Below are 27,899 nucleotides of genomic sequence, written 5' to 3'. Positions count from 1 at the left end.
TTCGGTTTCATCTGCTGGCACGCCTCCCAATCAGTGGATTCGTGGTGTTCCCCCAAACACCACATGCAGATAAAGTGAGGGTCCGTCCCGACATCAGGCGTCCACAAGACGAGCACGTCTTAAAGCCCGAAGGCATTCACACACTGTCACCACACACACGCAATACCGTAAAGGGAAAAAAGGGACCAGAGCATGATATGGATCTGCGTTGCACACGGAAAAGGAAGAAACTAACGTAGGCTTGCCGGGGTGGGACTTATGTGACCTCGCTGACGTCACGTGCGCAAACGACACAGGGGCGGAGTCGCATGGTGACGGCGCTCGGGAATGCTGTGGCAAAAGGATTTACGGATCCAGTCTCACGCCTGGGATAATTCTACGTGAAGGAATCTGCGGCTAGTAGTCTCTATTATATACCTCAGTTACATGAAATGGTCAAAGTGGACTATGGAATTATGTATCATGCATTTCCAGAGACATCACCATACTTCCATTTCTTAAAAAATGTCATGAAATACACAAGTTTAAGTTTTGCTCGTTTTATATAACAGACTTCAGTTCACCTATTACCCTTTTTGGAATGCATGAATATGTGGAGTAACACCCCATATTTAACTAATTATCTTGAAAGGCAGACTTTACCTTAACCTCTCTCTTAGAATCAGTGAGACCTAACAGTCCAAAATCATCTTTCATCAAAAAATGTCTTCAACCTGCCACAACTGATCTAACATGCTTTAGGAGGTGTTAATAAAGCAGCAGCCTTATTATGGTCATATGTGCAATTGAATCCAAAGTCTGATCTGATAGATTCTGCTTGGTTTTCGCTAATGATGCAGTTTCAAAAGATTATCCAGTGTCCGCTGCATCAATATATATATATATTGATGACAAGAATAAGCAACAACAATGTATGGCCACCTACATCACTGAGCAAGTTCTCCTCATCCATGGGCTTGCCCGAAGGTTTAGATTAGATATCTGGGGACAACCTCAAGACAACCTAACTCAGGAGTCAGACCTCATAGCTGAACAGGTAGATACACCCCTGGCAACATACTCAACTGAGTCAAGTATTGATCGTATACTTTGTTAGGGTAAATTCATATGATCTGCCACAGCTATCTCAATGCACCTGACTGGTCATAAGGCAAATGATCAACAGTCTTCTCCAGTAACTGCATCAGTGAGTATGCGTATTTGGTCAAATTAATGTCAGCAATCAGAAGTCTCCATGTGACAGAACAAGAGCTACTATTTTGACTTAAAGCAAAAAGCAGCACTGATTTTGTTAGCTCTCAGTGCTCTCTTTGATGCGGTGACTATACAGTGATGGGCAACCTATTCTCATTAAACATCTCCATACTCTTGTTATTTGAGATGTGGTTTTAGATAGACTTGCATCATTTCTGCAGGGAAGAACACAGGCACTTCATCTTTCTTATGTTACATTTCTAAGTCACATAGGTGTGGGGTTCCTCGGATATCCTCCATAAGACCTTCAGTATTCAATTTATGTATCACACCTTTGTTTTAACATATGTAATCTTTTGGATTTATCTCGATGTTGAAAGTTAATGACACCCAAATCATTGTCTCATTTAATAGTGGCTTGTGTCTTCTTGCTAACAAATTCCAAATATGTAGCCCTTCAGATGAAGAACAACTAATTACATCTAAATGGAGAGGAAACTCAGTTCTTAGTCATGAAAGACCCTCTTGTTTGTAATCTTCCAGCAAGTTTCCCACAGAACTTTCCATTGTCTTGACGCTTGCTCTCCTATCAAAAGTATTAGATTTAACTTCAATTGTAATCTTTTTTTCATAAAGTAAACTATTGTTTCCTCCTCCTATTTCTACTATATTAGGATGCTGCATAAGATCATTCCACATTTTCCTTTAGAATGTCACGAATCAGTCGTAAGGCAACCATCACCTCTTGCCTTCATTATTGCAACTCCTTATATTTAGGATTATGCTAATTACTCTGTTAGATTGACACCAACTTATTCAAAACACTTCGACAAGACTCATATTAGGCTTACCATCATGCTCCTTTATATGCTATTGTCTGTAAGAGCTTTGATGGTTTTAAGTGACAAAGGTATAAATATTCATGGTGATTGGCAAGTGTTATCATGCCTTGCAGAAAAAAGCCCCCCTTATCATTTACCAGTGCATTAAGCCCTATATTACAAACGTTGGTTTCTGCTCCTCCACAGTCCACATGACCCAAAAGCCATCTATCCGGAGACCTCACCAAGGAGTATGGAAATTCTTGTAGTTGGTGGCAAAACAAAGTGATCCTTTTCTGCCAGTGTGATGTACAAAGACAATTTTCCCTTTTGGAAAATGCCTCTCACAATGCTAGCATGCCCTGCTGGTGTATCAGCGTGCTTTAAAAATATTTAACTAAAAAAAAATGTAAATTAATTTTAAATACCTCTTCTTGCAGACATGATAATACAGTGCAGTGATAATGAAGTAAATGCAGAAAGTATCAAACTTCTAAAAAGTAGATATAAATATCCAGATATTAACCAAATGTATTTACAAAATATTAAAATGGGTATTAATTATTTGATACATAAGACAGCAGAAAGCATACATACCACGCCAGCACCAGTGGCTGTCTGACAGCTTCCTAGCCAAGGCATTGATGAAGAAGACTGCATTTGATTCATGGCAAATGAGGCTGCACTAGACTGAGGAAGAGTTGTCATGGAACCACGATAATCAAGATCATCTGAACTGCAAAGGCATGAACACTAATTAATGTAATTACTACACAATAAGAATTACTTGTTATGAACAATGATATATGTTTAAAATAGCATGCATTGAAAGCAAATGTAAAAAATATATGTAATATGTTAAATTGTCCCCATTACTATGTTCCTGATTATAGAGTTCATATGAATTGTTACATGTCTACAACATTACTCTTTTTTTGGTTTTAAAAACCTTTCCTATTACGCTACAAATTGTATCACATTAAAGTGCAACCAGAAAAAATAGCAATTATGCAGACTGCATATTGTAATGATTCATTTATCGAGGAAGCTGGGGTAATGAAGTTAATTTCTATTTTTGTACAAGTTAATCTACTGACACCATTGACTATACCCTATACATTTTGTTCTAGAAAGGATAAATGTTACATGCACTACTGACATTTCATGCGCAAACCATGATGCATTTTTGTAATGTATGTGAATTTATAACCGTCAAAATGTGAAATAATAAAATTTCTTCGCTTTATATTATCAAAATAACAAACAAAATTTGAAGACCCACTAGTTACAGTAAAATATTCAATTACTAAAATAGGCGAGTTAAACATAATATTTTGAAAATAAAACATTGAACAATAATTATGAACAGTAATAACTAAATTCTTAATCTGAAAGGCTGGCACATCCAACATGGAGCATGATCAAGGGAGTCATTGAAAAAACTGTACTGATCACTTACATTGGCAACTACTCTATTAATGGTTCCGATTGTTTGCATTTTGTTTACTTGACCAGAGATAGAAATAAATTATCCCTTCACCAGTGACAGTGTCCATTTTAACTTCTAGAAATTCAACAGGTAGGGAGTGTAGGAGAGTAGGGTCTGCAATCCCATGATCACCCAGATTTTTTGCTTTTGTTTCACTGGTTTACGACTTTCTCTGGCTGTGGGCCTGCCAATCAGACCCACAGCCTGGCTGTTCTCTTTCTAAATTACGAGATGTACCCTAGGTGCATTTACCGATTGGTACTGGGCCACCTTATCAGACCCCGTAACACAGGGCATAGGTGTACCCAGGGCCGCCAGGGGCTGCAGCATGTATTGTGCCACCCCTGGCTGGCCTCCTAAATTTGACACAACTGGCTGCATGACAGCTGGGGCGAAGCCGTGTAATCACCCTTTGCTTTAGATATAGTAGCCTATATCTAACCCTCCAATGGACACCCGAGTTCCTATCAGTCACTCCTATGGCAGGCCTTGACAATCCTGAAGGCAGAGTGCATGGGCTCGTGTGAACTAAGCTCTGGCCCGAGCCGAGCCCGGTTGCAGCCTGCGGAATCAAGACCCAATGGCTGTTCCATGATAACGCGTACCATATCGGTAACTTCGGTGTCGCGTTATCAAGGCATGTCGAGTAAGGTGTCATACGAATCGGGATGCTGCCCTCTCACCAACTCTGGCGACGAGGTTAGCATTCCGCCCTTCTAGAGGGACACGACATGTACGTAACTGTGAACCCCGGTTAAAGTTAACGAAGGCCTCAGCTCCACAAAATGGATGCTGCCACCACAGACACGAGTCTGACCTCCTGCTGCTGGGAGTCCTTCCAGCGAGGAGCACTTGGACAAAGGGTTTCCTGTCGAGGGCGGTGTTCGCACCGTCCCAGACAGGGTTTGTGTATTCTGGGTAGGTAGGGCTTTTGCGAGAAGGTGACTGCGGAGTGGCACCCCGGTGCTCACTACGCATCTGCCGGTTAGAACCAGTTCCAGGGGCGACAGCCCTGGCCTGGGGAAAGTCCGGCAGGGGAGAGAGGTGTAACTACCCCCCTTCCTGGTCCCACCCTTAGGGCAGGACCTAGTCATGTACCCACCCCTTTCTTTAGGATAAAGACCGGAGCGGGGACCCTTCCAAATTAGATCATCTTTGAATCAAGAATACTTTCTACGAAAGGACTTCAAGACTCTTCTCAAGATTTCTCCCTTGTGGCTAAGGAGTAGTCACCCTGCATCAGCGGGCACCATCTAAGAACTCTGCGGTTTGCTGCAAGTCCTTCCTCAAGGAATCCGACGGCCCAGCTCGACGAGAACCGGCTTCCCTGGCACCTCTGACCTCTACCCACGTCATCAGCTCAGCTGTGATCTGTGGGTGCGACGAGACCTCGAGGGACCGGCCATCATCAGAACCTGCACGCTCTTAACAACCAGCACGACCATCGAGGTAACTCTCTGGTGAGTGCTCTGGGGTCCGAGAAGCCCCGACCCTGAGCCGCTCCAGCACCGAAGTGCAGTCTCCCAGCATCTCCACGATCTGCGTGGGGCCCTTCTGCTCGCTGCTCAGCACGTTGTCTGGTCACTAGCCGCTGGCTTGTGTCCTTCTGTGACGACAACCGAAAATCAACACTGCCGGTCTGGTTGCTCCAGACTGGCCCTTGCTTCCATCTTTTCGAGAAGCACCCCGGACCCTCCTGGTCCACTCAAGACGCCGACAGCGACATCCGTCGTGGGACAGCTCGCACCTCCACCGTGGTCGCCGACAACGCCTCCTGGTCCGTGAGACTGCAGAGCCTAGCGTCGCCCACTCACCTGGTCGAGGTGACGGCCAACTGGTGCCTTCCTGGTACCCTCTGACTACTGGCTAGTAGTACGAACTTGGTCCCCTCTGCTTTCAGGTTTCATCAATCTCTACGAACTATACACCACTGGTCGCCGGCCAGCAACTCCTTTTCTTCCGGCTCCTGGCTCGTCAGCGAAGACCCCGACGCCTGTAAGACTTGTGCAGCCGCAGCCCTCGTGGCTAGGTAACTCGGCATTTCGGTGCCTGCATAGCTTCCTTACTCTAGGGTCCCGAGTCCCTCGCTTCCGACTTGCCTTAACCTTTCCGTGTCCTCGGACACTTGTTTTTAAACTGTGCACTTGAAGTATTTACTAAAGAGATTTGGTTTGTGCTTAGTACCCTGTCCTCATAAAGAGTACAGGGCTGTTGTGATTCTTAATAAATATACTGTTTATTTTCATAACACTTGTGTGGTGTCCTTTCACTGGGTGTTCAAGGGGTACATGTGTGGTAAACAGCTGGCTTAACGCGCCCTCTCGAGTCTTTAGCCTTAGACTGCTCGTATCCACGCTACTAGGATAGCTGGTCTATAGGTTGACTTACAACCAAACACCATAAGGGTCGTTGGAACGATACATAGCGGTTGCTAGAATAGCGAACGTTGCATATCGGGCCAACTTCTCACAGGGAGGAATTGCAGTCAGTGGCCTGGTTAACAATAAACTTACCTTCGGTGACAATATATCTGTAAGAAACATAGGTTAGTTAGGGATTCCTTACCTTTGAATTATCCCCAGGCGTAAGACTGGATCTGGAAAGCTTTTTTTGTCAGCAGTACCTCTGTGGTCGGAAGGTATCGTCTATCGTTGCCATTGTGGTCGCTGGGATGATGTCGCGTTAGCTACCTAGATGCCGCCCTTGCGAGCTGACGTCAGTTCTGTACATGACTTTCCGTGCCAAAAATGCATAGCAATGCAAGACACTGACAACTGGTGCACAAAACTAGGGCCCTGAAAGGATGTCCTTAAACCTAGAAATCAGTTTGCAGAACAGGGAGGATGGGTGGGGAGGTAAGGAATCTATAACTAACCTATGTTTCTTACAGATATATCGTTACCGAAGGTAACTAACTTGTTCATCTGAAAGAAACTGTTATTTACAGACTCCTTACATTACAATAGATACCCCAGCAATACCAATTCTGGAGGTGGGTTTGTGAACCAAGTTCACACCAGAAAGTCCTGGAGAACAGAACGGCCAAAGAATCCATCTCTCCAGACTTGGCTGTCCAGGCATTAGTGTTTTGTAGTACGAGGTACTTACCTTCGGTAACTATGTATCGGTTAGAGACGATTCTAGCTGCAGATTCCTTAGCATAGAATTATCCCCAGGCATGAGACTGGATCCGGAAAACTTTTTGCCACAGCATCCCTGCGTGCCCGGGGGATTGCACTACGTGACTCCGCCTTGACGTCTCGTGTCAGCGAGGATACATAAGTCCCACGTCAGTTTTCTTCGGAGAACTTTTCCGCGACACAATGCGGAGCCATCACAAACAAACTGTGAGAATACTGGAACCGTGTGTGAAAAACCCCGCTAAACAGAAGGGAAAGAAACAAATGGTAAGGAATAGCACCATCCAGAATAGAGGCAGGTACTAAGGCACCAGGATCTGGAATGAAAGAACAGGGCACAGCTACTGTAAAGCAATCCTACAAACAAATACAAAAGCCTCCCCGGGGCAGAAGCATATGAAAAATACGCAGCAGACCAAGAAGTCTGCAGCCACCACCCGAACAGAAAGGGACACCAAGGTCAGAACAGGAAGCTATGACCATTCAACCTCAGACAACACCAGCAGGGAGAAAGCCTCCAGAAAGTCAAAGTCGAGACCAGCCAAGGCACCTCAACCCCAAGGAATGCCAAGACAGAATTGCAAGCCACAAGGGAAAAGGAAACACAAGCGAAACCCACACTGGTCACCAGGGTGCAGGGGACCCGAGTGCCTATAAATTAAAAAATGGAGCAACAACAACAAGGCGAGCATCCCGCGAAGAAGTGAGTAAGAAGGGCACTCGCAAAAGAAAACCACCCGGAGGCAGGCGAGTGCAGAAGACGCTGAGGGCCCTTGCAGAACAGGGAGGAAGGGTGGGTCGTGAAGGAATCTGCGGCTAGAATCGTCTCTACCAGATACATCGTTAACGTAGGTAAGTAACTTGTACAACTGATAGAGGCTACTACCAGCAGATTCCTTACCGTAGAATAGATACCCTAGCCATACCCAAGGGGAAGGAGGGTCTGCGAGAGAACTTCCCCAGCACAGGCGAACCCAAGACCCCAACAGGGGACAAATAGCCGGGACAGGGAAATAACCCAGTACTCCCCAACAGGTAATGAGCCACAGGGGCAGGTAAGATGCCCCACCCCCCATCCCCCCCCCCCCCCCCCCCCCCCCCCCCAGGCAGACCAGAACCGCAGTGTCACGGAGAACACCTCCCCACAGGGGATGTGTCACAACGATAGGCGGCAGCCCCACCCTCACCAAGCAGGAGAAAGAAGGGCAATAAGAAAGGAGGCCATCAGCCAATGTACCAGGGACCTCCATCGGAAGCCCCAGGTACAGGTAATATAAGAGGAGACCAACAGCCAATGTACCAGGGACCTCCACCGGAAGCCCCAGGTATAGGCAATGCGAAAGGAGGCCAGCAGCCAATGTACAAGGGACCTACAGCGAAAGCCCCAGGTACAGGCAATGCAAAAGGAGACCAGCATCCAATGTACCCGGGACCTCCACCAAAAGCCCCAGGAACAGGCAACGCAGAGCAACACCAAGGAAGAAGAGCAACCCAGAGACTCCAAGGAGAAGAGCAGAAACGAGGGCAAGAGCCCTCTGTGAGAAGGTGGCCTGATATGCAGTGCTCACTATTCTAGTGAACACTATGTATCAGTCCAGCAACCCTTATTGATGATTGGTTGTAAGTCAACCTTATAGACCAGCTATCCTAGTAGCGTGGATACGAGCAGTCTAAGGCTAAAGACTCGAGAGGGCGTGTTAAGCCAGCTGTTTACCACACATATACCCCTTGAATACCAAGTGAAAGGACACCACACAAGTGTTATGAAAATAAACAAGATATTTATTAAGAATCACAACAGCCCTGTACTCTTTATGAGGACAGGGTACTAAGCACAAAACAAAACTCTTACGAAAATACTTAAGTTAGCACAGTATATACAAATGCCCGAGGGGCACGGAAAACCATATACTCTGAAAGTGGAATGCGAAATTACTAGCAGGTAAGTACAGTACTAATAGGCTTAGGAATCGCTAGGACTTGACTATAGAATCTTCAGATTACTTCTAGGAGGCCTAGAGGACTCGGGTGCAGAGTGTGCACTCTCACGCGTGATGCGGGACAAAGTCTATGGTAGCTAGTAATGACAAAGTTAGTGTTCTCGGGCGAACCCGACCTGGTAGGAGGAAAACGAAAGTGGATTCTGACCCTTGGATAGTGAGGCTATGCTGGGGCACCGAAATGCCAAAGTTACCTAGCCCAGGGGCTGCAACTGCATAGGTCTCAAAAGACGTCGGGAATCCTCGTAGACGGACCAGGAGCCTGGAAGAAAGAAGTTGCTGGCAGGCGACCAGTGAAGAAAGTTCGATGGATCCAAGCCTGGATCGAAGGAAGATGACACCTGAAAGCAGAGGGGACCAAGTTCGAGACTACTAGCCAGTAGTCAGGTGGCACCAGGAGATACCGGATGGTAGTCACCTCGACTAGGTGAGTGGGTGACGCTGTGCTCGCAGATCTCACGGACCAGGAGGCGTTGTCGGCGACCAGGATGGAGGAGCGAGCTGTCCCACGATGGATGAAGCTGTCGGCGTCGCTGGACCCAGGATTGGACAACAAAGCCTTGGCAAATTCAAGCCCACGCGGTGGACTCAAAATGGCGTCTGGAGTGGACCAGGAGGGTCCGGGGTGCCTCTCTTGAAGAAGGAAGCAAGGGCCAGTCTGGAGCAACCAGACCAGCAGCAGTGATGTCGTCGGGCGTCGTGAAGAAGGCCACAAGCCAGCCGGCTAGTAGCCACACAGCGCGGTGAGCAGGCAAAAGCAGAAGGGCCCCACGCAGATCGTGGAGATGCTGGAGGGCTGATCTTTGGTGCTGGAGCTGCTCAGGGTTGGGGCTTCTCGGACCCCAAAGCACTCACCAGTGGAGCACACGGTGGGCTTGTTGCAAAGAAGTTGTGCAGTCTTGGCGATCGTCGGTCCCTCGAGGTCTCGTCGCACTCACAGTTCTCAGCTTTGCTGTAGAGGTGAGTAGAGGTCAGAGGTGCTAGGGAAGCCGGGTCTCGTCGAGCTGGGTCGTCGGATTCGTGATGAAGGACTTGCAGCAGACCGCAGTGTTCTTAGGATGGTGCCCGCTTGATGCAGGGTGACTACTCCTTAGCCACAAGGGAGAATCTTGAAGAAGGAAATCTTGATGTCTTTCGCAGAAAGTCGTGTCTTGATTCCAAAGATGATCTAATTTGAACAGGGGGCCCGCTCCCATCTTTATACTAAAAAAGGGGGCTGACCCGGTGACTAGGTCCTGCCTATGGGTGGGACTAGGAGGGGGGTGGTTACACCCCTCTGCCATGCCGGACTTTCCCCAGGCCAGGGGCTGGTGTGCCCCTGGAACTGGTTCAGACCGGCCTATGCGTAGTGAGCACCGGGGTGCCACTCAGCAGTCACCTTCCTGTAAAGCCCTGCCTACCCAGGATACACAAAACCATGTCTGGGACGGTGCTAGCACCGCCCCTGACAGGAAACCCTTTGTCCAGGCTCCCCTCGCTGGAAGGACTCCCAGCTGCAGGGGGTCAGACTCGTGTCTGTGGTGGCAGCATCCATTTTGTGGAGCTGAGGCTTCAGTTAACTTTAACCGGGGTTCACAGTTTCATACATGTCGTGTCCCTCTAGAAGGGTGGAATGCTAACCCCGTCGCCAGAATTGGCGAGGGGTTAGTATTCCAATTCGTATGACACCTTACTCGACATGTTTTGATAAAGCAATACCAAAGATAGCATTTAACCGCGAGGATTATAATGCACTTAAGAGTATATGGTATGCATTATCATGGAAGAGCTATTAGGACTTGGTTCCGCAAGCTGCAGACAGGCTCAGCTCATGCCAGAGCACCATCTCACACGATTCCAAGCACTCTGCCTTCAGGATTGTCAAGGCCTGCCATAGGAGTGACTGATAGGAATCTGTGTGTCCATTTTAGGGTTAGGTATAGGTATACTACACCTACAGCAAAGGGTGATTACACGACTTTGCCCCAGCTGTCATGCAGCCAGTTGTGTCAAATTTAGGAGGCCAGCCAGGGGTGGCATAATACATGCTGCAGCCCCTGGCAGCCCTGGGTACACCTATGCCCTGAGTTACAGGGTCTGATAAGGTGGCCCAGTACCAATTGGTAAATGCACCTAGGGTACACGTTGTAATTTAGAGAGAGAACAGCCAGGCTGTGGGTCTGATTGGCAGGCCCACAGCCAGAGAAAGTCGTAAACCAGTGAAACAAAAGCAAAAAATCTGGGTGATCATAGGATTGCAGACCCTACTCTCCTACACCCTCCACTGGGAACACACCCAGCGAAGAGGGCGGCCGAACTAATCACAGCTGGACGTAAACAGGCCAGACAGAACAGCGCCTCAGTAATAAGGCAGGTGGAAGAGGAAAAACATAGTCCCATAAGGATCCCGAAAATCCAGAAGCAGAGGCGCCAGGCCTCACTCCAAGGCCCCTGGCCGTGGACCAGAAGAACCTGCGGGTGCTGCTGGGTGCCAACCAGCAACTAGCCGGAAAACAAGAGGAGAAACAAGTAGGACGAACTAAGTCGTCAACATAAGAAAATAACCCTTCTGGACACAAGACAGAGGACCAGGCCACAGGGCAGACAAAAGGCAAAAACACCGCAGCACAACACCGTAGCTGCCTAAGAAAACACACCAGTGGCATACAGCAACCCCAGGAAGGGCGAGGAACCCACAAGGGGAAGTTCATACCTTCCCAGTGTAAGACGGGGCTATCCAATAGCTACAAATACCCCAAGTAGGGTAGGACAAGGCCCAAAAAGTATGGGAATCACTTTTAGGGAAGAAATCCCGCATCAGAGAACAAATTTGAAAACCTGCGGCAGAAACCACAGAAGGCTTAGTAAGCAGCCTAAAAGAATACTCTTTGCAAAAAGGGGCTGAACCAGCAGCCAACTGAAGAGGTAGGCCAACTCTGGACCCGAGGGCACAGTATCCTTCACAGAAAGTGTAACGTTCACCTCAACACCAGATTGCAGGAGCAGTGGGATAACACCTCCCACCAAGACCAGGAGGATCAACAAAACAACCTACTGAGGAGGAGGACCGAGCTCAGCAAGAAGAAGATGAATAGCGGAGTCCGCATGAGTGTTAAACAGAAGAACCCCGTCAAAGGGTAGATCAACCAGATGCTCCCTGATATTTTAAGGAAAAACAGCATCACGTAGACAGGCATGGCAAAGTAGAGCCACAGAAGTTTCCATAGCACGGCTAGATTATCGGCAACATCCAAGCCTGCACGAAGAATAAATGTGGCCCACTTCCTACCATCCAACACATGGATCTGTAGGTCAGCATGGGCACCCTCATGAGAGACATGAGAACGAAGGGACTCCACAGAGTCCCACAGACGGGAAGTAGCCCTGGTCAATACATACAAAGTGTTAAGCGCCCGCAAGGCAGCGCAAGAAAAAAGCGAAGACATTATGCCCCCATGAATCAAACCGCCAGTCCTCCCGAGATGAAGGAAACAACCCAACAGGCAAAAATGGAAAGGCATTCCGCAGAAGAGAGCCTTGAGTAGAAGGGTGGAAAGAAAGACAAACAGGGTCCTGCGGAGCAGGGCGGTGACGATGCAGAAGTGCCCAAGGCACCAGATCAGCCGTGGCAGGGCGCACCCAAGCCTCCATAAGAGAATTGTAGAGAGATGCTTCAAAGGGAAGGAACAACTCCCGTCCACTAAAGCCCTGGTGGAGAACTTCCAAAAGGTTGTCCGTAGGAAACCGAGTGACAGAATACCAGCGGCTGTGGAAATGGCCCAAACAAAGGCAACACTAGCCTCCGTAGGGCACCGCGGAGGAGAGAGTAATTCCTCCGTGGGCGACGGCTGCAGGCTGAGACGCCTGTCCCCATGACCAGGGGGAAGCGGCCAGCCCCGGAAAAGTGGGGGATCCACAGATGAATGAGGAACCTGAGGAGACCCAGGAGGCAGAGAGGCCGGGGGAAAAGCCATCCGTGAGCCACGGAAAGAAAGGTTCAAGGATTTAGGCCGTGGGGACGGCGATGAGCCTTCCCTGGAAGATGCCAGCGAAAAGGCAACAATACGGTGCCCTGTCTCTGGGGAAGAACACACCAACAGATGGCCGACCTCTGGAGAAGAAGGGACCACAGGGGACGAATCCAGAACCCGATGCCATAGCGGCTCTGTGGAGTCTGCCACCAGCGCCTGATTGGCATCAATCGGTGCCGGAGTGGTCACTCGTGGCGCCGGCCTCACTCCAGCCACCACGTGCTCTCCATGAGGGTGGGGCCGGGTTGACGCCAGAACAGCGAGAGAGCGGCGTTGAAAAGGTGCCGGCTCAGCCTCGGACGGGGCAGCCGCCCGCGGCGAGGGGGACCCGGGGAAGCACCCCAGGACCCTGCCTCCACCCGTGACTTCACCGGAGCCGGGGAGGAAGGCTCCTGGCGCCGAAACAGCGTCGGCTCGACCTCTGGTGAGGCAGCTGCCTGCTCAGAGGACCGAGGGGGACTCAGGGCCAAGCCAGGAGGTCTCCTGCAACGCCTCAGGGAGCCCCGTAGAGATTTGCGGTGAGGCAGGGATGCCAGGCATCGAAGAGGGGAGCCCAGACTGACTGCACCTCGACAGCACCAACCTTCTACGACCTGGGGCCGAACATTATGGCGCCGGAGCCGCAGGCGACACCACGGAAGGCCCCGCGAGAGGCAAGGGATCCGCGGACATCCCAGGAGGTGGAGGGTTGGCCAAAGAAGCCTGCAGCGCTGCCGCATAGGCTGTCATTTGAGCCCTAGTTGCCTCTGCACCAGGAAACAGCGGGTAGGAAGGTGACAGGCGGGGGCGCATGTCCCGGGGGAGCAGACACCCACCGCGAAAGGAGGACAAGGCCTCAGAGACAAACTGAAGGACCTACCAGCCGGCGAGCCACGCCCTTGGGGCCGCGGCGAAAGACAAAGTCGCAGACGAAACTGGTGGTTCCTTGCTTCCGAGGTAGGGGACGGACGATGGAATAACACCGGCCTGGACAAGCGCGCCAAGAGCAACTTCATCTGGCGCTCCCGCCGTGACTTAGGCTTAAGGTGCTGGCAGGCGTCGCAGCGCTCAGAGTCGTGGTGCTCACCCAGGCACTACATGCAAATTGGGTGAGGGTCCGTTGCCGACATGGGATGCACACAGTAGGTACACGTCTTGAAGCCCTAAGGCATTCGCACACTGTTCCACTTAATCGCCAAAGTGTGTAAAAGAATAGAAGGCCCGAGAACAGGCCAGGACACAATCCGGATCCGCAGTCTGAGAGGACAGTTGTGAAGCGGCTCAAAGTGAACGCATATCAAATAGGTCAAGACCAAATTCAAGTCCCACTGCATTAGGAAGGGGATAGGAGGAAAGAGATGAGTAATGTATTTTAAGAAACATTTTACAACCGGGGACTTGAAGAGAGAAGGCTCATTAGGAAGCCTAAAAAAGGCAGAAATGGGCGAGAAATAGCCCTTGCTAGTACCCATAGCAGAGCCCTGCTGGGTCAAAGATAGGAGGAACAAAGAGGGGCAGAAAGGGGATCCACAGCCTTTGCTGTGCACCATGCCACAAATTTGTTCCATCAGCAGGCGTATACCGTCTAAGTGGAGGGGCACCTGGCTGCCAAGATTAGATCACAGACTTCGGAAGACAAGTCAAATGATGTCAACTGCCGCCGCTCAATCTCCACACAAAGAAGTGGAGGCTGGACAGGTTTGGGTGAAGAAACGTCCCCTGCTGCTGCGACAGAAGATCCTACTGAAGATGCAGTCTGATAGGAACATCGATGGCCATGTTAAGCAGCTTGCGATACCAGACTCGTTGTGCCCAATTCGAAGCCACGAGAATGACTTGCGCCCGGTCGCGCTTGATCTTCTTCAGCACTCTGGGCAGAATTGGTATAGGCGGAAAGGCGTATAGAAGACCGCAACTCCACTAGTGCCGAAAAGCGTCGCCTAGCAAGTGCCACCTTGGAAATTCCAACACGCAGAACTGCGGATATAGCGCATTCTCTTTGGTGGCGAATAGATTTAACCAAGGCTCTCCCACCTAGTGAATGAGACCTTGCACCACCCATGAGTGAAGACGCCATTCGTGAACCTGCCAGGTGTTGAACCACCAGGGATATGCCCTGATGTTCCAGCCATGTCCAGAGGTGGAGGGCTTCCTGACATAGGGTCCATGACCTAACCCCAACTTGTTTGTGGCAGTACCACATGGCGGTGGTGTTGTCCGTGAAGACCTGCACTACTCTTTCCCGAACAGAGGGAAGGAAGACTTTGAGTGAAAAACGGATCGCCCAAGCTCAAGAAGGTTAATGTGGGCCCGGACTCCGCTAGAGACCAGAGGCCTCTTATCTCTGCCTCTCCTATGTGACCACCCATCCCAGAAGGGATGCGTCTGTCACCACTGGGTGTTCTGGTTGGAGAAGGGAGAGGGATCTGTTGTTGACCCAATCCTGGTTTGTGAGCCACCACTGCAATTGTCGTGCAGTGCCCTCCGAGATCTGGACGCAATCGGACAGAGCCCGCTTGTGCCACCTGTCATGATCGACCAGCAGGAAGCAGGTGGAATGAGGCCCAGCAGCCTTCAATCAATCAATCATCGTATTTATATAGCGCATTACTTACCCAGAGGGCCTCAAGGCGCTGGGGGGAGGGGATCTGCTACTGCTCGAACAACCAGGTCTTGAGTTGCTTCCTGAAGGCGAGGTGGTCCTGGGTCAGGCGGAGGTGGGTGGGGAGGGAGTTCCATGTCTTGGCGGCGAGGTAGGAGAAGGACCGTCCCCCTGTGGTGGCTCTGCGGATGCGGGGGACGGCGGCGAGGGCGTGGCTGGTCGAACAAAGCTGGCGTTTGGGGGCGTAGAAGTTGAGGCGGCTGTTGAGGTATCCTGGGCCTTGGCTGTGTAGGGCTTTGTGTGCGTGGGTGAGGAGATGGAAGGTGATTCTCTTGTTGACCGGGAGCCAATGCAGATCTCTCAGGTGTCCGGAGATGTGGCTGCGACGGGGGATGTCCAGGATGAGTCGTGCTGAGGCGTTCTGGATCCGCTGGAGTCTCTTCTGGAGTTTGGCGGTGCTTCCGGCGTAGAGGGTGTTGCCGTAGTCCAGACGGCTGGTGACGAGGGCCTGGGTGACCGTCTTCCTGGTCTCGGTGGGGATCCACCGGAAGATCTTACGTAGCATGCGCAGGATGTTGAAGCACGACGAGGAGACGGCGTTGACTTGTCTGGTCATGGAGAGGGAGGAGTCCAGGATGAAGCAAAGGTTGCGTGCGTGGTCTGTTGGTTTTGGTGCGCTGCCTAGGGCGGGGGGCCACCAGGAGTCGTCCCAAGCGGCGGGTGAGGATCCCAGGATGAGGACTTCCGTCTTATCTGAGTTCAGTTTCAGGCAGCTGTTCTTCATCCATTCGGCTACCTCTTTCATCCCTTCGTGAAGGTTGGCTCTGGCGGTGGCGGGGTCGTTGGTAAGGGAGAGGATCAGCTGGGTGTCGTCGGCGTAGGAGATGATGTTGAGGTTGTGCTGGCGTGCGATGTCTGCGAGGGGGCTCATGTAGACGTTGAAGAGGGTTGGACTGAGCGAGGAGCCTTGAGGGACGCCGCAGATGACTTCGGTGGCTTCAGATCTGAACGGGGGGAGGCGGACTCTCTGTGTCCTTCCGGCGAGGAAGGAGGTGATCCACTCCAGTGCCTTCTCCTGGACTCCGACGTTGCTGAGGCGTTGTACTAGGGTACGATGGCAGACAGTGTCGAAGGACGCGGAGAGGTCGAGGAGGATGAGGGCCGCTGTTTCTCCGTTGTCGAGCAGCGCTCGGATGTCATCGGTGACTGCGATCAGGACGGTCTCGGTGCTGTGGTTGGCCCGGAAGCCAGACTGCGAGGGGTCGAGGGATCCGTTCGTCTCGAGGAAGGCGGCCAGCTGCTTGTTGACGGTCTTCTCGATGACTTTTGCAGGAAACGGGAGCAGCGAGATGGGGCGGTAGTTCTTGAGGTCGGTGGGGTCAGCCGATGGCTTCTTGAGTAGAGCGCTGAGTTCGGCGTGCTTCCAGCTCTCCGGGAAGGTAGCGGTGTCGAAGGAGGTGTTGATGATGTCCCGCAGGTGGGGTGCGATGATAGCGTCGGCCTTGTTGAAGACGTGGTGAGGGCAGGGGTCGGTCGGAGATCCGGAGTGGATGGAGTTCATCGTGCGGACGGTGTCTTCGGTGCTGATCGGAGTCGAGGCGCGGATGGTGGTGGTGGGGGGCGGTGGTTCGGTCTTGGTGTTCGTCGGTTGAGTGCTGAAGCTGTTGTGTATGTCCGCGATCTTGTTGTGGAAGTAGGAGGCGAGGGAGTTGCAGAGGTCTTGCGAAGGGGTGATGTCGTTGTTTCCGGCGTTGGGGTTGGAGAGCTCTTTGACGATGTTGAAGAGTTCTTTGCTGTTGTGTGCGTTGTTGTCCAGTCGTTCCTTGAATGCAGTTTTCTTGGTGGCGCGGATGAGTTGGTGGTGTTTTCGGGTGGCGAGCTTGAGGGCAGTCATGTTGTCCGGTGTTGGGTCTCTGCGCCAGGTTTTCTCGAGGGCTCGGCAGTTCTTCTTGGATCTCTTGAGTTCGTCGATGAACCATGGGGCTTTCTTGCTGCCGGGTCTGCTGGCCGGGGTCCTCAGGGGGGCGAGCTCGTCTGCGCAGTCGCTGATCCACTTCGTGAGGTTGGTGGCCGCCTGGCTGGGGTTCGTTGTGCTGGTGGGAGGGTTCATGCTCAGGGAGGACGCGAGCTGGTCGGCTGTGATCTTGTTCCAGTTCCTGCGTGCAGCCTGTTGCTGGTGGTGGTGGATCGTGGTCCTTGCGAAGCTGAAGTGGACGCAGCTGTGGTCCGTCCAGTGGAGTCCGGTGGCGTGGCTGAAGGCGATGTCCTTGCTGGATGAGAAGACGGGGTCGAGTGTGTGTCCGGCGTAGTGGGTGGGGGTGGTCACCAGTTGCTTGAGTCCCAGGTTGGCGAGGTTGTCCAGCAGGGTGGTGGTGTTGCGGTCGTTGTTGTTCTCCAGGTGGAAGTTGAGGTCCCCTAGGAGGATGTGGTCAGCTGATGAAGTCGGCGATGTCTTCCCTGAATTGTGTGCGTTGTCCAGGGGGTCAGTAGATGAGGGTGCCTCTGAGGGTGGTCTTGGGGTTGATGTGGACTTGGAAGTGCAGGTGCTCGGCGGTTGCGAGGGTGTCATCAGTGTTGGTCGTGATGCGGATGGTGTTCCTGTGGACGATGGCGATGCCTCCTCCGGTGTGGTTGATGCGGTCCCTTCGGATGATCTTGTAGCCGTCTGGGATGGCGATGTCAGGCGCAGAGGAGGCGTTCATCCAGGTTTCCGTGAAGAAGGCGACGTCTGGGGCTGTGGTGTCGAGCAGGTTCCAGATCTCGATGGCGTGCCTGTGGACGGAGCGGGTGTTGAGCAGGATGCATCTCAGGTGGCTGCTGCTGTTGCTCGTCGAGGTCTTGGGCACTGCTGGAGTGGTGCAGGTCCGGATGCAGGTGAACTTGCAGGAGTTGCAGCAGAAGGGTCCGTGGGTGCGTCTCGGGGTGGCTCGGTAGCAGCCCGGGACTCGGCCGGCGTTGAGTGCGTTGAGGGTGGCGGCGTCGTACGTCCGGCGGGTGGGCTGGGGTCTGCGGGGGCCAGGGGTCCTGGCAGTGGGCGCGGTCCAGGCGCGGACGGGCGCAGACGGGCTTACCTTTGGCGCTCAGTCGGCGCTCCCGCTGCGCGGTCGCTCTGGGGGCGTCATAAATCAGTAGCCGGGAGGGCGGGTTAGCTGGGAGGCGGGAGCGGGGCGGCCAATGGGCTGGAGGTGGGCGGGGCCGCAGGGAGGCAGCGGTGGGAATCGGCTATCACGAGCGGCTCAGCGGCGGCTGGGTCGCTCAGGCAGGCAGGCAGACAGGAAGGAAGGCGCTTGGCAGCAGGAGGGGTGACCAGGCCTCGTAGAAGGCACAGTGGGTCATCCCGACCGAAACCCGGGATAGAGGCTGAAAGATCAGAATCCTAGCCCGAATTGCTGTTCAGGAGGATAAACCCGAAACTTTGTCGTATCTAGAACCGCTCAATAAAGAGGAGCTTCTGAGAGGGGGTCAGGTGTGACTTTGGCACGCTGATGGAGAACCCCAGCGAATGTAGGAGGTCTGCCATAGCTTAGAGATGGGAAACGACAGCCTGGGGCGAGCCCGTCTTCAACAGCCAGTTGTCGAAATAGGGGAGGACTGGAACCCCTGATCTGCGTAGATGAGCTGCAACACACAGCCATCACTTTCTTGAACACCGGAAGGGCACTGGTAAGGCCAAAGGGGAGCACAGTGAATTGAAAGCGCTCATGGCCTACTGTGAACCATAGGTAACGCAAGTGGGCTAACACGACAGGGATTCGCTTCCTGCAAACAGCAGGAAAACGTTAATTCATACTCTGGTGACGCCCCATCTCGATTACAGTAACGCTTTATACTTAGGCCTGAGTAGGAAGGGCCTTCATAGGCTTCAATGTGTTCAAAACGCAGCAGCTAGATTGGTTCTGAACCTCTCTAGAAGATCTTCAGGGAAACAAGCCTTAGCGCGACTCCACTGGCTCCCCATACGGGAGAGCATCATATTTAAAAGCATGTGCATAACCTATCGCATTGCTTATGAGAGAGGTCCCGTCTATCTTCAAAAACTACTTACCAAGTACCACCCTAATCGTCATCTACGATCTCAGGGTCGTATGTTCTTTCAGGTGCCCAGAATCCAGCGGGCACGGATGGGTGGCCGGTCATTCAAATATTTTGCCAGCAAACAGTGGAATGACCTCCCCCTTGAGCTCCAGTTGGAGCCATCTGAAGGAAATTTTAGGCGTAAACTGATAACGTACCTTTTTCCTAAACTCTGAGATGCTTTCGCCCTTTCCCTCAGCAGTCTTTTTCTCTGGGGTTTTGGTCTAGTAATTAGTTTTAAAGTGCGGGCACACACTGTTGCCTAGTGTAACCAGGCACTATACAAAAGGTTTTATTATTATTATTATTATTATGATGTGTAAAACACGCGTCCTGCAAGTCCAACAGCACCATTAAGTTTCCAGGGTCAAGGGCAGACAGGACCTGAGCCAATGTCAACATTTTGAACTTCTCCTTCTGGAGAAAGCAGTGATGTGCCTGAGATCTAAGATAGGACGCAGGTCTTTGTCCGTCTTGGGCAGCAGAAAGTAGTGGGAATAACAGCCACAACCTACTTCTGGGGAAGCAACTTGCTCGATAGCCCCCTTCGCTAAGAGAGCCGTAACTTCCTGAAGGAGAAGGGCCAAGTGATCCTCTGACATGCGATGGAATTGTGGTGGTATGGGTGAAGCAGGTTGCCTCGAAGGGGAGAGAGTAGCCCCTTCGGACTATCTGCAAAACCCACCTGTCCGATGTGATGGTTTGCCAGTGAGGGAGGTGATGGCGGATCCTGGCACCCACTGGCAACGCTGTGGCCCGAAATGGCAGACTAGGAGGGTTTGGAGGCTACTGCAGAGAGGGTGCTGGTGGACTGGCTCACCCACTTTCCCCCTGATCCACGACGCTGGGTCCGTAACCAACATCAATTTGTGAAAGAGTTGCAAGCCTTGAAGCTGGTTCGAGGATGGGACATCCCAATTGCACCAGGAGTCGAACGACTTGAAAAAAGTCAACAAAAGTTGAAAAAGAGTAGTCAAAAAGTGAGAAGAGGCACCACTCTCTCCAGATCTGTGCTGGCTGGCGCAAAAGCACAAGTTACCACTTGTGTAACGATATATCTGTAAGAGACATTAGTTAGTGATAGATTCCTTACCTTAGAATATCCCCAGGCGTCAGACTGGATCCGGAAAGTTTTGCGTAGCAGTACCCTTGAGCGTCGGTAGGCGTCGTCTGCGGCTCCGCGTCCGTCGTCGGCGTCGTGGGCGCCGTGATGACGTCGCCGGAGTACTTAGACGCCGCCTCCGCGTGCTGACGTCAGTTCTTAGCCACAGCTTTTCCGTGCCAGAAGCGCAGAGCCATGACAAAAACCGACACTGGTGCCAAGAAACTAGGGCCCTGAAGGGGAATGACCTTAACCCTAGATATCATTTCGCAGAACGGGGAGGATGGGTGGGTCGGTAAGGAATCTATCACTAACTAATGTCTCTTAGAGATATATCGTTACACAAGTAGTAACTTGTGCATCTGAAAGAGACACGTTAGTGATAGATTCCTTACCTTAGAATAGATACCCCAGCAATACCATCCCCGTGGTGGTGGGTCTGCGAACCAATATTCACACCAGAAAGTCCTGGAGAACGGAACGGCCAAAGTAGCCATCCCTCCGGACTTGACTGTCCAGGCAGTAGTGCTTGCAAACGTGTGCAACGAGGCCCACGTAGCTGCCTGGCAGATGTCCTGCAAGGGCACACCGCGGCCCAAGGCAGTTGTAGTGGCCGTGGCTCGAGTAGAATGAGCCCTCAGCCCAACAGGGGGTTCCTTCTTAGCCAAGGAGTAACACGCCTGGATGCACATGATGATCCATCGAGAAATGGTCCTCTTGTGCACCGCTTTCCCTTTCTTAGCGCCCGCGTACCCAACAAAGAGTTGATCATCCACCCGGAACTGGCGTGTGCGATCCAGATAAAACGAGAGCGCACGTTTTGGGTCCAGACGGTGGAGCCTCTCCTCCTCTCTCGAGGGGTGCGGAGGCGGAAAGAAGGTGGGCAATGTGATGGAATGCCCAATGTGGAAGGCCGTGACCACCTTAGGCAAGAAGGAGGGCCTAGACCTCAAAACAACCTTGTCCGGATGGACTGAAAGGAAAGGAGGCTTACAAGAAAGAGCCTGGAGCTCACTCACTCTCCTGGCAGAGGTGATGGCTACCAGGAAGGCAGTCTTCAAAGAAAGAAGGCGAAGAGGACAGTTGTGAAGTGGCTCAAAGGGAGCGCACATCAGAAATGTGAGAACCAGGTTCAAGTCCCACTGAGGCATCACAAAGGGAACAGGAGGAAAAGTATGAGTGATGCCCTTCAGGAATCGATTTACGATAGGGGACTTGAACAAAGAAGGTTGGTCAGGCAGCCTCAGAAAGACTGCAAGAGCCGAAAGATAGCCCTTGATAGTGCCCAGAACAGAGCCCTGCTGGGTAAGAGAAAGAAGGAAGAGAAGAACCTCAGAGAGAGGGGCATTGAGGGAATCACAGCCTTTGCTGTGCACCATGCCACAAATCTGTTCCACCTGCAGGTGTATACCGTCTTTGTGGAGGGACGCCTGGCTGCCAGAATGATGTTGCAAACTTCAGGCGGCAAGTCAAATGGCCTCAACTGCCGCCGCTCAATCTCCATGCATGGAGGTGGAGGCTGGACAGTTTCGGGTGGAGGACCGTCCCCTGCTGCGACAGAAGGTCCTCCTGAAGAGGCAGACGAACCGGGGGATCGACTGACATACTGAGTAGCTCGGGATACCAGTACCTTCATGCCCAGTCTGGATCCACAAGGATGACTTGTGCCCGGCCGCGCTTGATCTTCTTCAGCACTCTGGGCAGAAGAGGTATAGGCGGAAAGGCGTACAACAGACCACAGCTCTACTCGTGAAGAAAAGCGTCTTCGAGCGAGTGCCGCCTTGGAAATTCCAACGCGCAGAATTGATGACATTGCGCGTTCTCTTCGGTGGCGAATAGATCTAACCAAGGCTCTCCCCATCGCAGAAAGAGGCCTTGCGCCACGTCCGAATTCAGACGCCATTCGTGATCCATCGAGCACCGACGGCTGAGTTTGTCCGCCCTGGCGTTCAGAGAACCTGCCAGGTGTTGAACCACCAGAGTCACGCCCTGATGTTCCAGCCATTACCAGAGGCGCAGAGCCTCCTGGCATAGGGTCTGTGAGAAGGTGGCCTGATATGCAGTGCTCACCATTCTAGTGAACACTATGCATCAGTCCAGCAACCCTTATTGATGATTGGTTGTAAGTCAACCTTATAGACCAGCTATCCTAGTAGCGTGGATACGAGCAGTCTAAGGCTAAAGACTCGAGAGGGCGTGTTAAGCCAGCTGTTATACCACACGTATACCCCTTGAACACCCAGTGAAAGGACACCACACAAGTGTTATGAAAATAAACAGTGTATTTATTAAAATCACAACAGCCCTGTACTCTTTATGAGGACAGGGTATTAAGCACAAAACAAAACTCTTACGAAAATACTTAAGTTAGCACAGTATATACAAATGCCCGAGGGGCACGGAAAACCATATACTCTGAAAGTGGAATGCGAAATTACTAGCAGGTAAGTACAGTACTAATAGGCTTTGGAATCGCTAGGACTTGACTATAGAATCGTTAGATTACTTCTAGGAGACCCAGGGGACTCGGGTGCAGAGTGTGCACTCTCACGCGTGATGCGGGACAAAGTCTATGGTAGCTAGATTTCACAGAGTTAGTGTTCTCGGGCGAACCCGACCTGGTAGGAGGAAAACGAAAGTGGATTCTGACCCTTGGATAGTGAGGCTATGCTGGGGCACCGAAATGCCGAAGTTACCTAGCCCAGGGGCTGCAGCTGCATATGTCTCAAAAGACGTCGGGAATCCTCGTAGACGGACCAGGAGCCTGGAAGAAAGATGCTGGCAGGCGACCAGTGAAGAGAGTTCGAAGTGATCCAAGCCTGGATCTTGAAGATAGATGACACCTGAAAGCAGAGGGGACCAAGTTCGAGACTACTAGCCAGTAGTCAGGTGGCACCAGGAGGGCACCGGATGGTAGTCACCTCGACTAGGTGAGTGGGTGACGCTGTGCTCTGCAGATCTCACGGACCAGGAGGCGTTGTCGGCGACCAGGATGGAGGAGCGAGCTGTCCCACGATGGATGAAGCTGTCGGCGTCGCTGGACCCAGGATTGGGCAACAAAGCCTTGGCAAATTCAAGCCCACGCGGTGGACTCAAAATGGCATCTGGAGTGGACCAGGAGGGTCCGGGGTGCTTCTCTTGAAGAAGGAAGCAAGGGCCAGTCTGGAGCAACCAGACCAGCAGCAGTGATGTCGTCGGGCGTCGTTCAGAAGGCCACAAGCCAGCGGGCTAGTAGCCAAACAACGCGGTGTTACACCCCTCTCCCATGCCGGACTTCCCCCAGGCCAGGGGCTGGTGTGCCCCTGGAACTGGTTCTGACCGGCCTAGGCGTAGTGAGCACCGGGGTGCCACTCAGCCGTCACCTTCCTGTAAAGCTCTGCCTACCCAGGATACACAAAACCCTGTCTGGGACGGTGCTAGCACCGCCCTCGACAGGAAACCCTTTGTCCAGGCTCCCCTTGCTGGAAGGACTCCCAGCTGCAGGGGGTCAGACTCGTGTCTGTGGTAGCAGCATCCATTTTGTGGAGCTGAGGCTTCGTTTAACTTTACCCGGGGTTCACAGTTACATACATGTCGTGTCCCTCTAGAAGGGTGGAATGCTAACCCCGTCGCCAGAATTGGCGAGGGGTTAGTATTCCAATTCGTATGACACCTTATTCGACATGTTTTGATACAGCAATACCAAAGATAGCATTTAACCGCGAGGATTATAATGCACTTAAGAGTATATGGTATGCGTTATCATGGAACAGCTATTAGGACTTGGTTCCGCAAGCTGCAGACAGGCTCAGCTCATGCCAGAGCACCATCTCACACGATTCCAAGCACTCTGCCTTCAGGATTGTCAAGGCCTGCCATAGGAGTGACTGATAGGAATCTGTGTGTCCATTTTTAGGGTTAGATATAGGTATACTATATCTACAGCAAAGGGTGATTACACGACTTTGCCCCAGCTGCCATGCAGCCAGTTGTGTCAAATTTAGGAGGCCAGCCAGGGGTGGCATAATACATGCTTCAGCCCCTGGTAGGCCCTGGGTACACCTATGCCCTGAGTTACAGGGTCTGACAAGGTGGCCCAGTACCAATTGGTAATGCACCTAGGGTACATGTTGTAATTTAGAGAGAGAATTACAAAAAACAATTTGATGGACAGAATGCAGATCAATGTCTTACATTCACCCCAGTACAAGGATCTGGGCCTAAATCCATCGTTTTTTGCACTCCACACCACCCTGGGTCAGATAATGGCTTTATTCAAATCAGCTCTGACCCTGTGCCCCATGGGAACAGTCCAGTCCGAACTACAACAGCCATATCTTTCCCAGACCGGAATCAAGCATCCGAGGACCGGACCGGTTTCGAGGTAACACCTCTCATCAGCCCGGCTAGCTTGACCCCAGTGGTGTGGAGGCTCTGGGACCCACGTCTGAGCTACCCCAGTACACTCAGGGAGAAAATTACAAAAAACAATTTGATGGACAGAATGCAGATCAATGTCTTACATTCACCCCAGTACAAGGATCTGGGCCTAAATCCATCGTTTTTTGAAATCCACACCACCCTGGGTCAGATAATGGCTTTATGCAAATCAGCTCTGACCCTGTGCCCCATGGGAACAGTCCAGTCCGAACTACAACAGCCATATCTTTCCCAGACCGGAATCAAGCATCCGAGGACCGGACCGGTTTCGAGGTAACACCTCTCATCAGCCCGGCTAGCTTGACTTCAGTGGTGTGGAGGCTCTGGGACCCACGTCTGAGCTACCCCAGTACACTCAGGGAGAAAATTACAAAAAACAATTTGATGGACAGAATGCAGATCAATGTCTTACATTCACCCCAGTACAAGGATCTGGGCCTAAATCCATCGTTTTTTGCACTCCACACCACCCTGGGTCAGATAATGGCTTTATGCAAATCAGCTCTGACCCTGTGCCCCATGGGAACAGTCCAGTCCGAACTACAACAGCCATATCTTTCCCAGACCGGAATCAAGCATCCGAGGACCGGACCGGTTTCGAGGTAACACCTCTCATCAGCCCGGCTAGCTTGACTCCAGTGGTGTGGAGGCTCTGGGACCCACGTCTGAGCTACCCCAGTACACTCAGGGAGAAAATTACAAAAAACAATTTGATGGACAGAATGCAGATCAATGTCTTACATTCACCCCAGTACAAGGATTTGGGCCTAAATCCATCGTTTTTTGCACTCCACACCACCCTGGGTCAGATAATGGCTTTATGCAAATCAGCTCTGACCCTGTGCCCCATGGGAACAGTCCAGTCTGAACTACAACAGCCATATCTTTCCCAGACCAGAATCAAGCATCCGAGGACCGGACCGGTTTTGAGGTAACACCTCTCATCAGCCCGGCTAGCTTGACTCCTGTGGTGTGGAGGCTCTGGGACCCACGTCTGAGCTACCCCAGTACACTCAGGGAGAAAATTACAAAAAACAATTTGATGGACAGAATGCAGATCAATGTCTAACATTCACCCCAGTACAAGGATCTGGGCCTAAATCCATCGTTTTTTGCACTCCACACCACCCTGGGTCAGATAATGGCTTTATGCAAATCAGCTCTGACCCTGTGCCCCATGGGAACAGTCCAGTCCGAACTACAACAGCCATATCTTTCCCAGACCGGAATCAAGCATCCGAGGACCGGACCGGTTTCGAGGTAACACCTCTCAACGATGGATTTGGGCCCAGATCTTTGGACTGGGTTGAGTGTGTGACATTGATTCACATTCGGTCCATCACCTGTTGTGTTTGCATATTCCGCCCTAAGTGCGCTGGGGATGCCCAGACGTGGGTCCCAGGCACTCCACACCACTGGAGTCAAGCTAGCCGGGATGATGAGAGGTGTTACCTCGAAACCAGTCCGGTCCTCGGATGCTTGATTCCGTTCTGGGAAGGACATGGCTTTTAGTTCGGACTGGACTGTTCCCATGGGGCACAGGGTCAGAGCTGATTTGCATATCGCCATTGTCTAACCCAGGGTGGTGTGGAGTGCAAAATAACGATGGATTTGGGCCCAGATCTTTGGACTGGGTTGAGTGTGTGACATTGATCCACATTCGGTCCATCACCTGTTGTGTTTGTAATTTAGAGAGAGAACAGCCAGGCTGTGGGTCTGATTGGCAGGCCCACAGCCAGAGAAAGTCGTAAACCAGTGAAACAAAAGCAAAAAATCTGGGTGATCATAGGATTGCAGACCCTACTCTCCTACAGGGTCCACGACCCCTCCCCGCCCTGTTTGTTGCAGTACCACATGGCGGTGGTGTTGTCTGTGAACACCTGCACTGCACTCCCTCGGACAGACGGGAGGAATGCTTTCAGTGCCAGACGAATCGCCCGGAGCTCCAACAGATTGATATGGAGCCGGGACTCCGCCGGAGACCAGAGGCCTCTGATCTCCGCCACTCCCAAGTGGCCTCCCCAGCCCTGGAGGGACGCGTCCATCACAACCACGTGCTCCGGTTGGGGAAGGGAGAGGGATCTGCCGTTGACCCAATCGCGGTCCGTGAGCCACCACTGCAGCGGTCTCGCAGTGCCCTCCGAGATCAGGACATGGTCGGACAGGTTGCCCCGGTGCTGGGCCCACTGAAACTTCAGGTCCCACTGCAGAGCCCGCATCCGCCACCGTGCGTGATGCACCAGAAGGATGCAGGAGGCCATCAGTCCCAGAAGCCGCAGCGTCAACCTGACCGAAACCCGGGATAACGGCCCAAGATCGGAATCAGGGCCAGTATATCCTGAACCCGCTGTTCGGGCGGGTAAACCCGAAACTGCGCCGAGTCGAGAACCGCTCCGATGAAAAGGAGCTTCTAAGAGGGGCACAGGTGCGACTTCGGCACATTGATGGAAAATCCCAGCCTGTGCAGGAGATCCGCCGTAGTCTGGAGGTGGTTGACGACTGCCTGGGGCGAGCCCGCCTTCAACAACCAGTCGTCTAGGTAGGGGAAGACTGAAACCCCTAACCTGCGCAGGTGAGCTGCGACCACCGCCATCACCTTCGTGAACACCCGTAGGGCGCTGGTAAGGCTGAAGGGGAGCACGGTAAACTGAAAGTGCTCGAGGCCTACCGTGAACCGCATTTAACGCCGGTGGGCCGGCAGGACGGGGATGTGGAAGTATGCGTCCTGCAAGTCCAACGCTATCATCCAGTCTCCTGGGTCTAGGGCAGCCAAGACCTGAGCTAGTGTCAGCATTTTGAACTTCTCCTTCCGGAGGAAGCCGTTGACGTTCCACAGATCCAAGATAGGGCGTAGGCCCCCTTTGCCCTTCTTGGGTACCAGGAAGTAGTGGGAGTAGCAACCACGTCCTACTTCTGGCCCAGGAACGCGCTCGATGGCCCCCTTGGCCAAGAGGGCCGACACTTCCTCCTGCAGGAGCCGCAAGTGATCCTCCGATACGCGGTGGTGTTGCGGTGGCATGGCTTGAGGGGTCGTCTCGAAGGGGAGGGAGTAGCCCCTTCGGACGATCT

The 27,899-nt window shown here is 52.1% G+C and overlaps 1 protein-coding gene across 2 annotated transcripts in view; it reads right to left on the bottom strand.

Moving 5' to 3' along the window:
- DMXL2 (Dmx like 2) overlaps window positions 1-27,899 on the bottom strand; it is a 2,078,996-nt gene that overhangs the window by 347,458 nt on the left and 1,703,639 nt on the right. For both annotated transcript variants that reach the window (XM_086958287.1, XM_086958289.1), the window contains one exon: window positions 2,613-2,751. In XM_086958287.1, the coding sequence (XP_086814413.1) occupies window positions 2,613-2,751 (139 nt within the window). The remainder of the gene's footprint in view (window positions 1-2,612; window positions 2,752-27,899) is intronic.

This window comes from Lissotriton vulgaris, chromosome 2_1 (assembly GCF_964263255.1).
Source record: "Lissotriton vulgaris chromosome 2_1, aLisVul1.2, whole genome shotgun sequence".
Lineage (NCBI taxonomy): Eukaryota > Metazoa > Chordata > Amphibia > Caudata > Salamandridae > Lissotriton > Lissotriton vulgaris.
The sequence above is the reverse complement of the archived record's forward strand: the minus strand, read 5'-3'. Positions and strand labels throughout refer to the sequence as shown.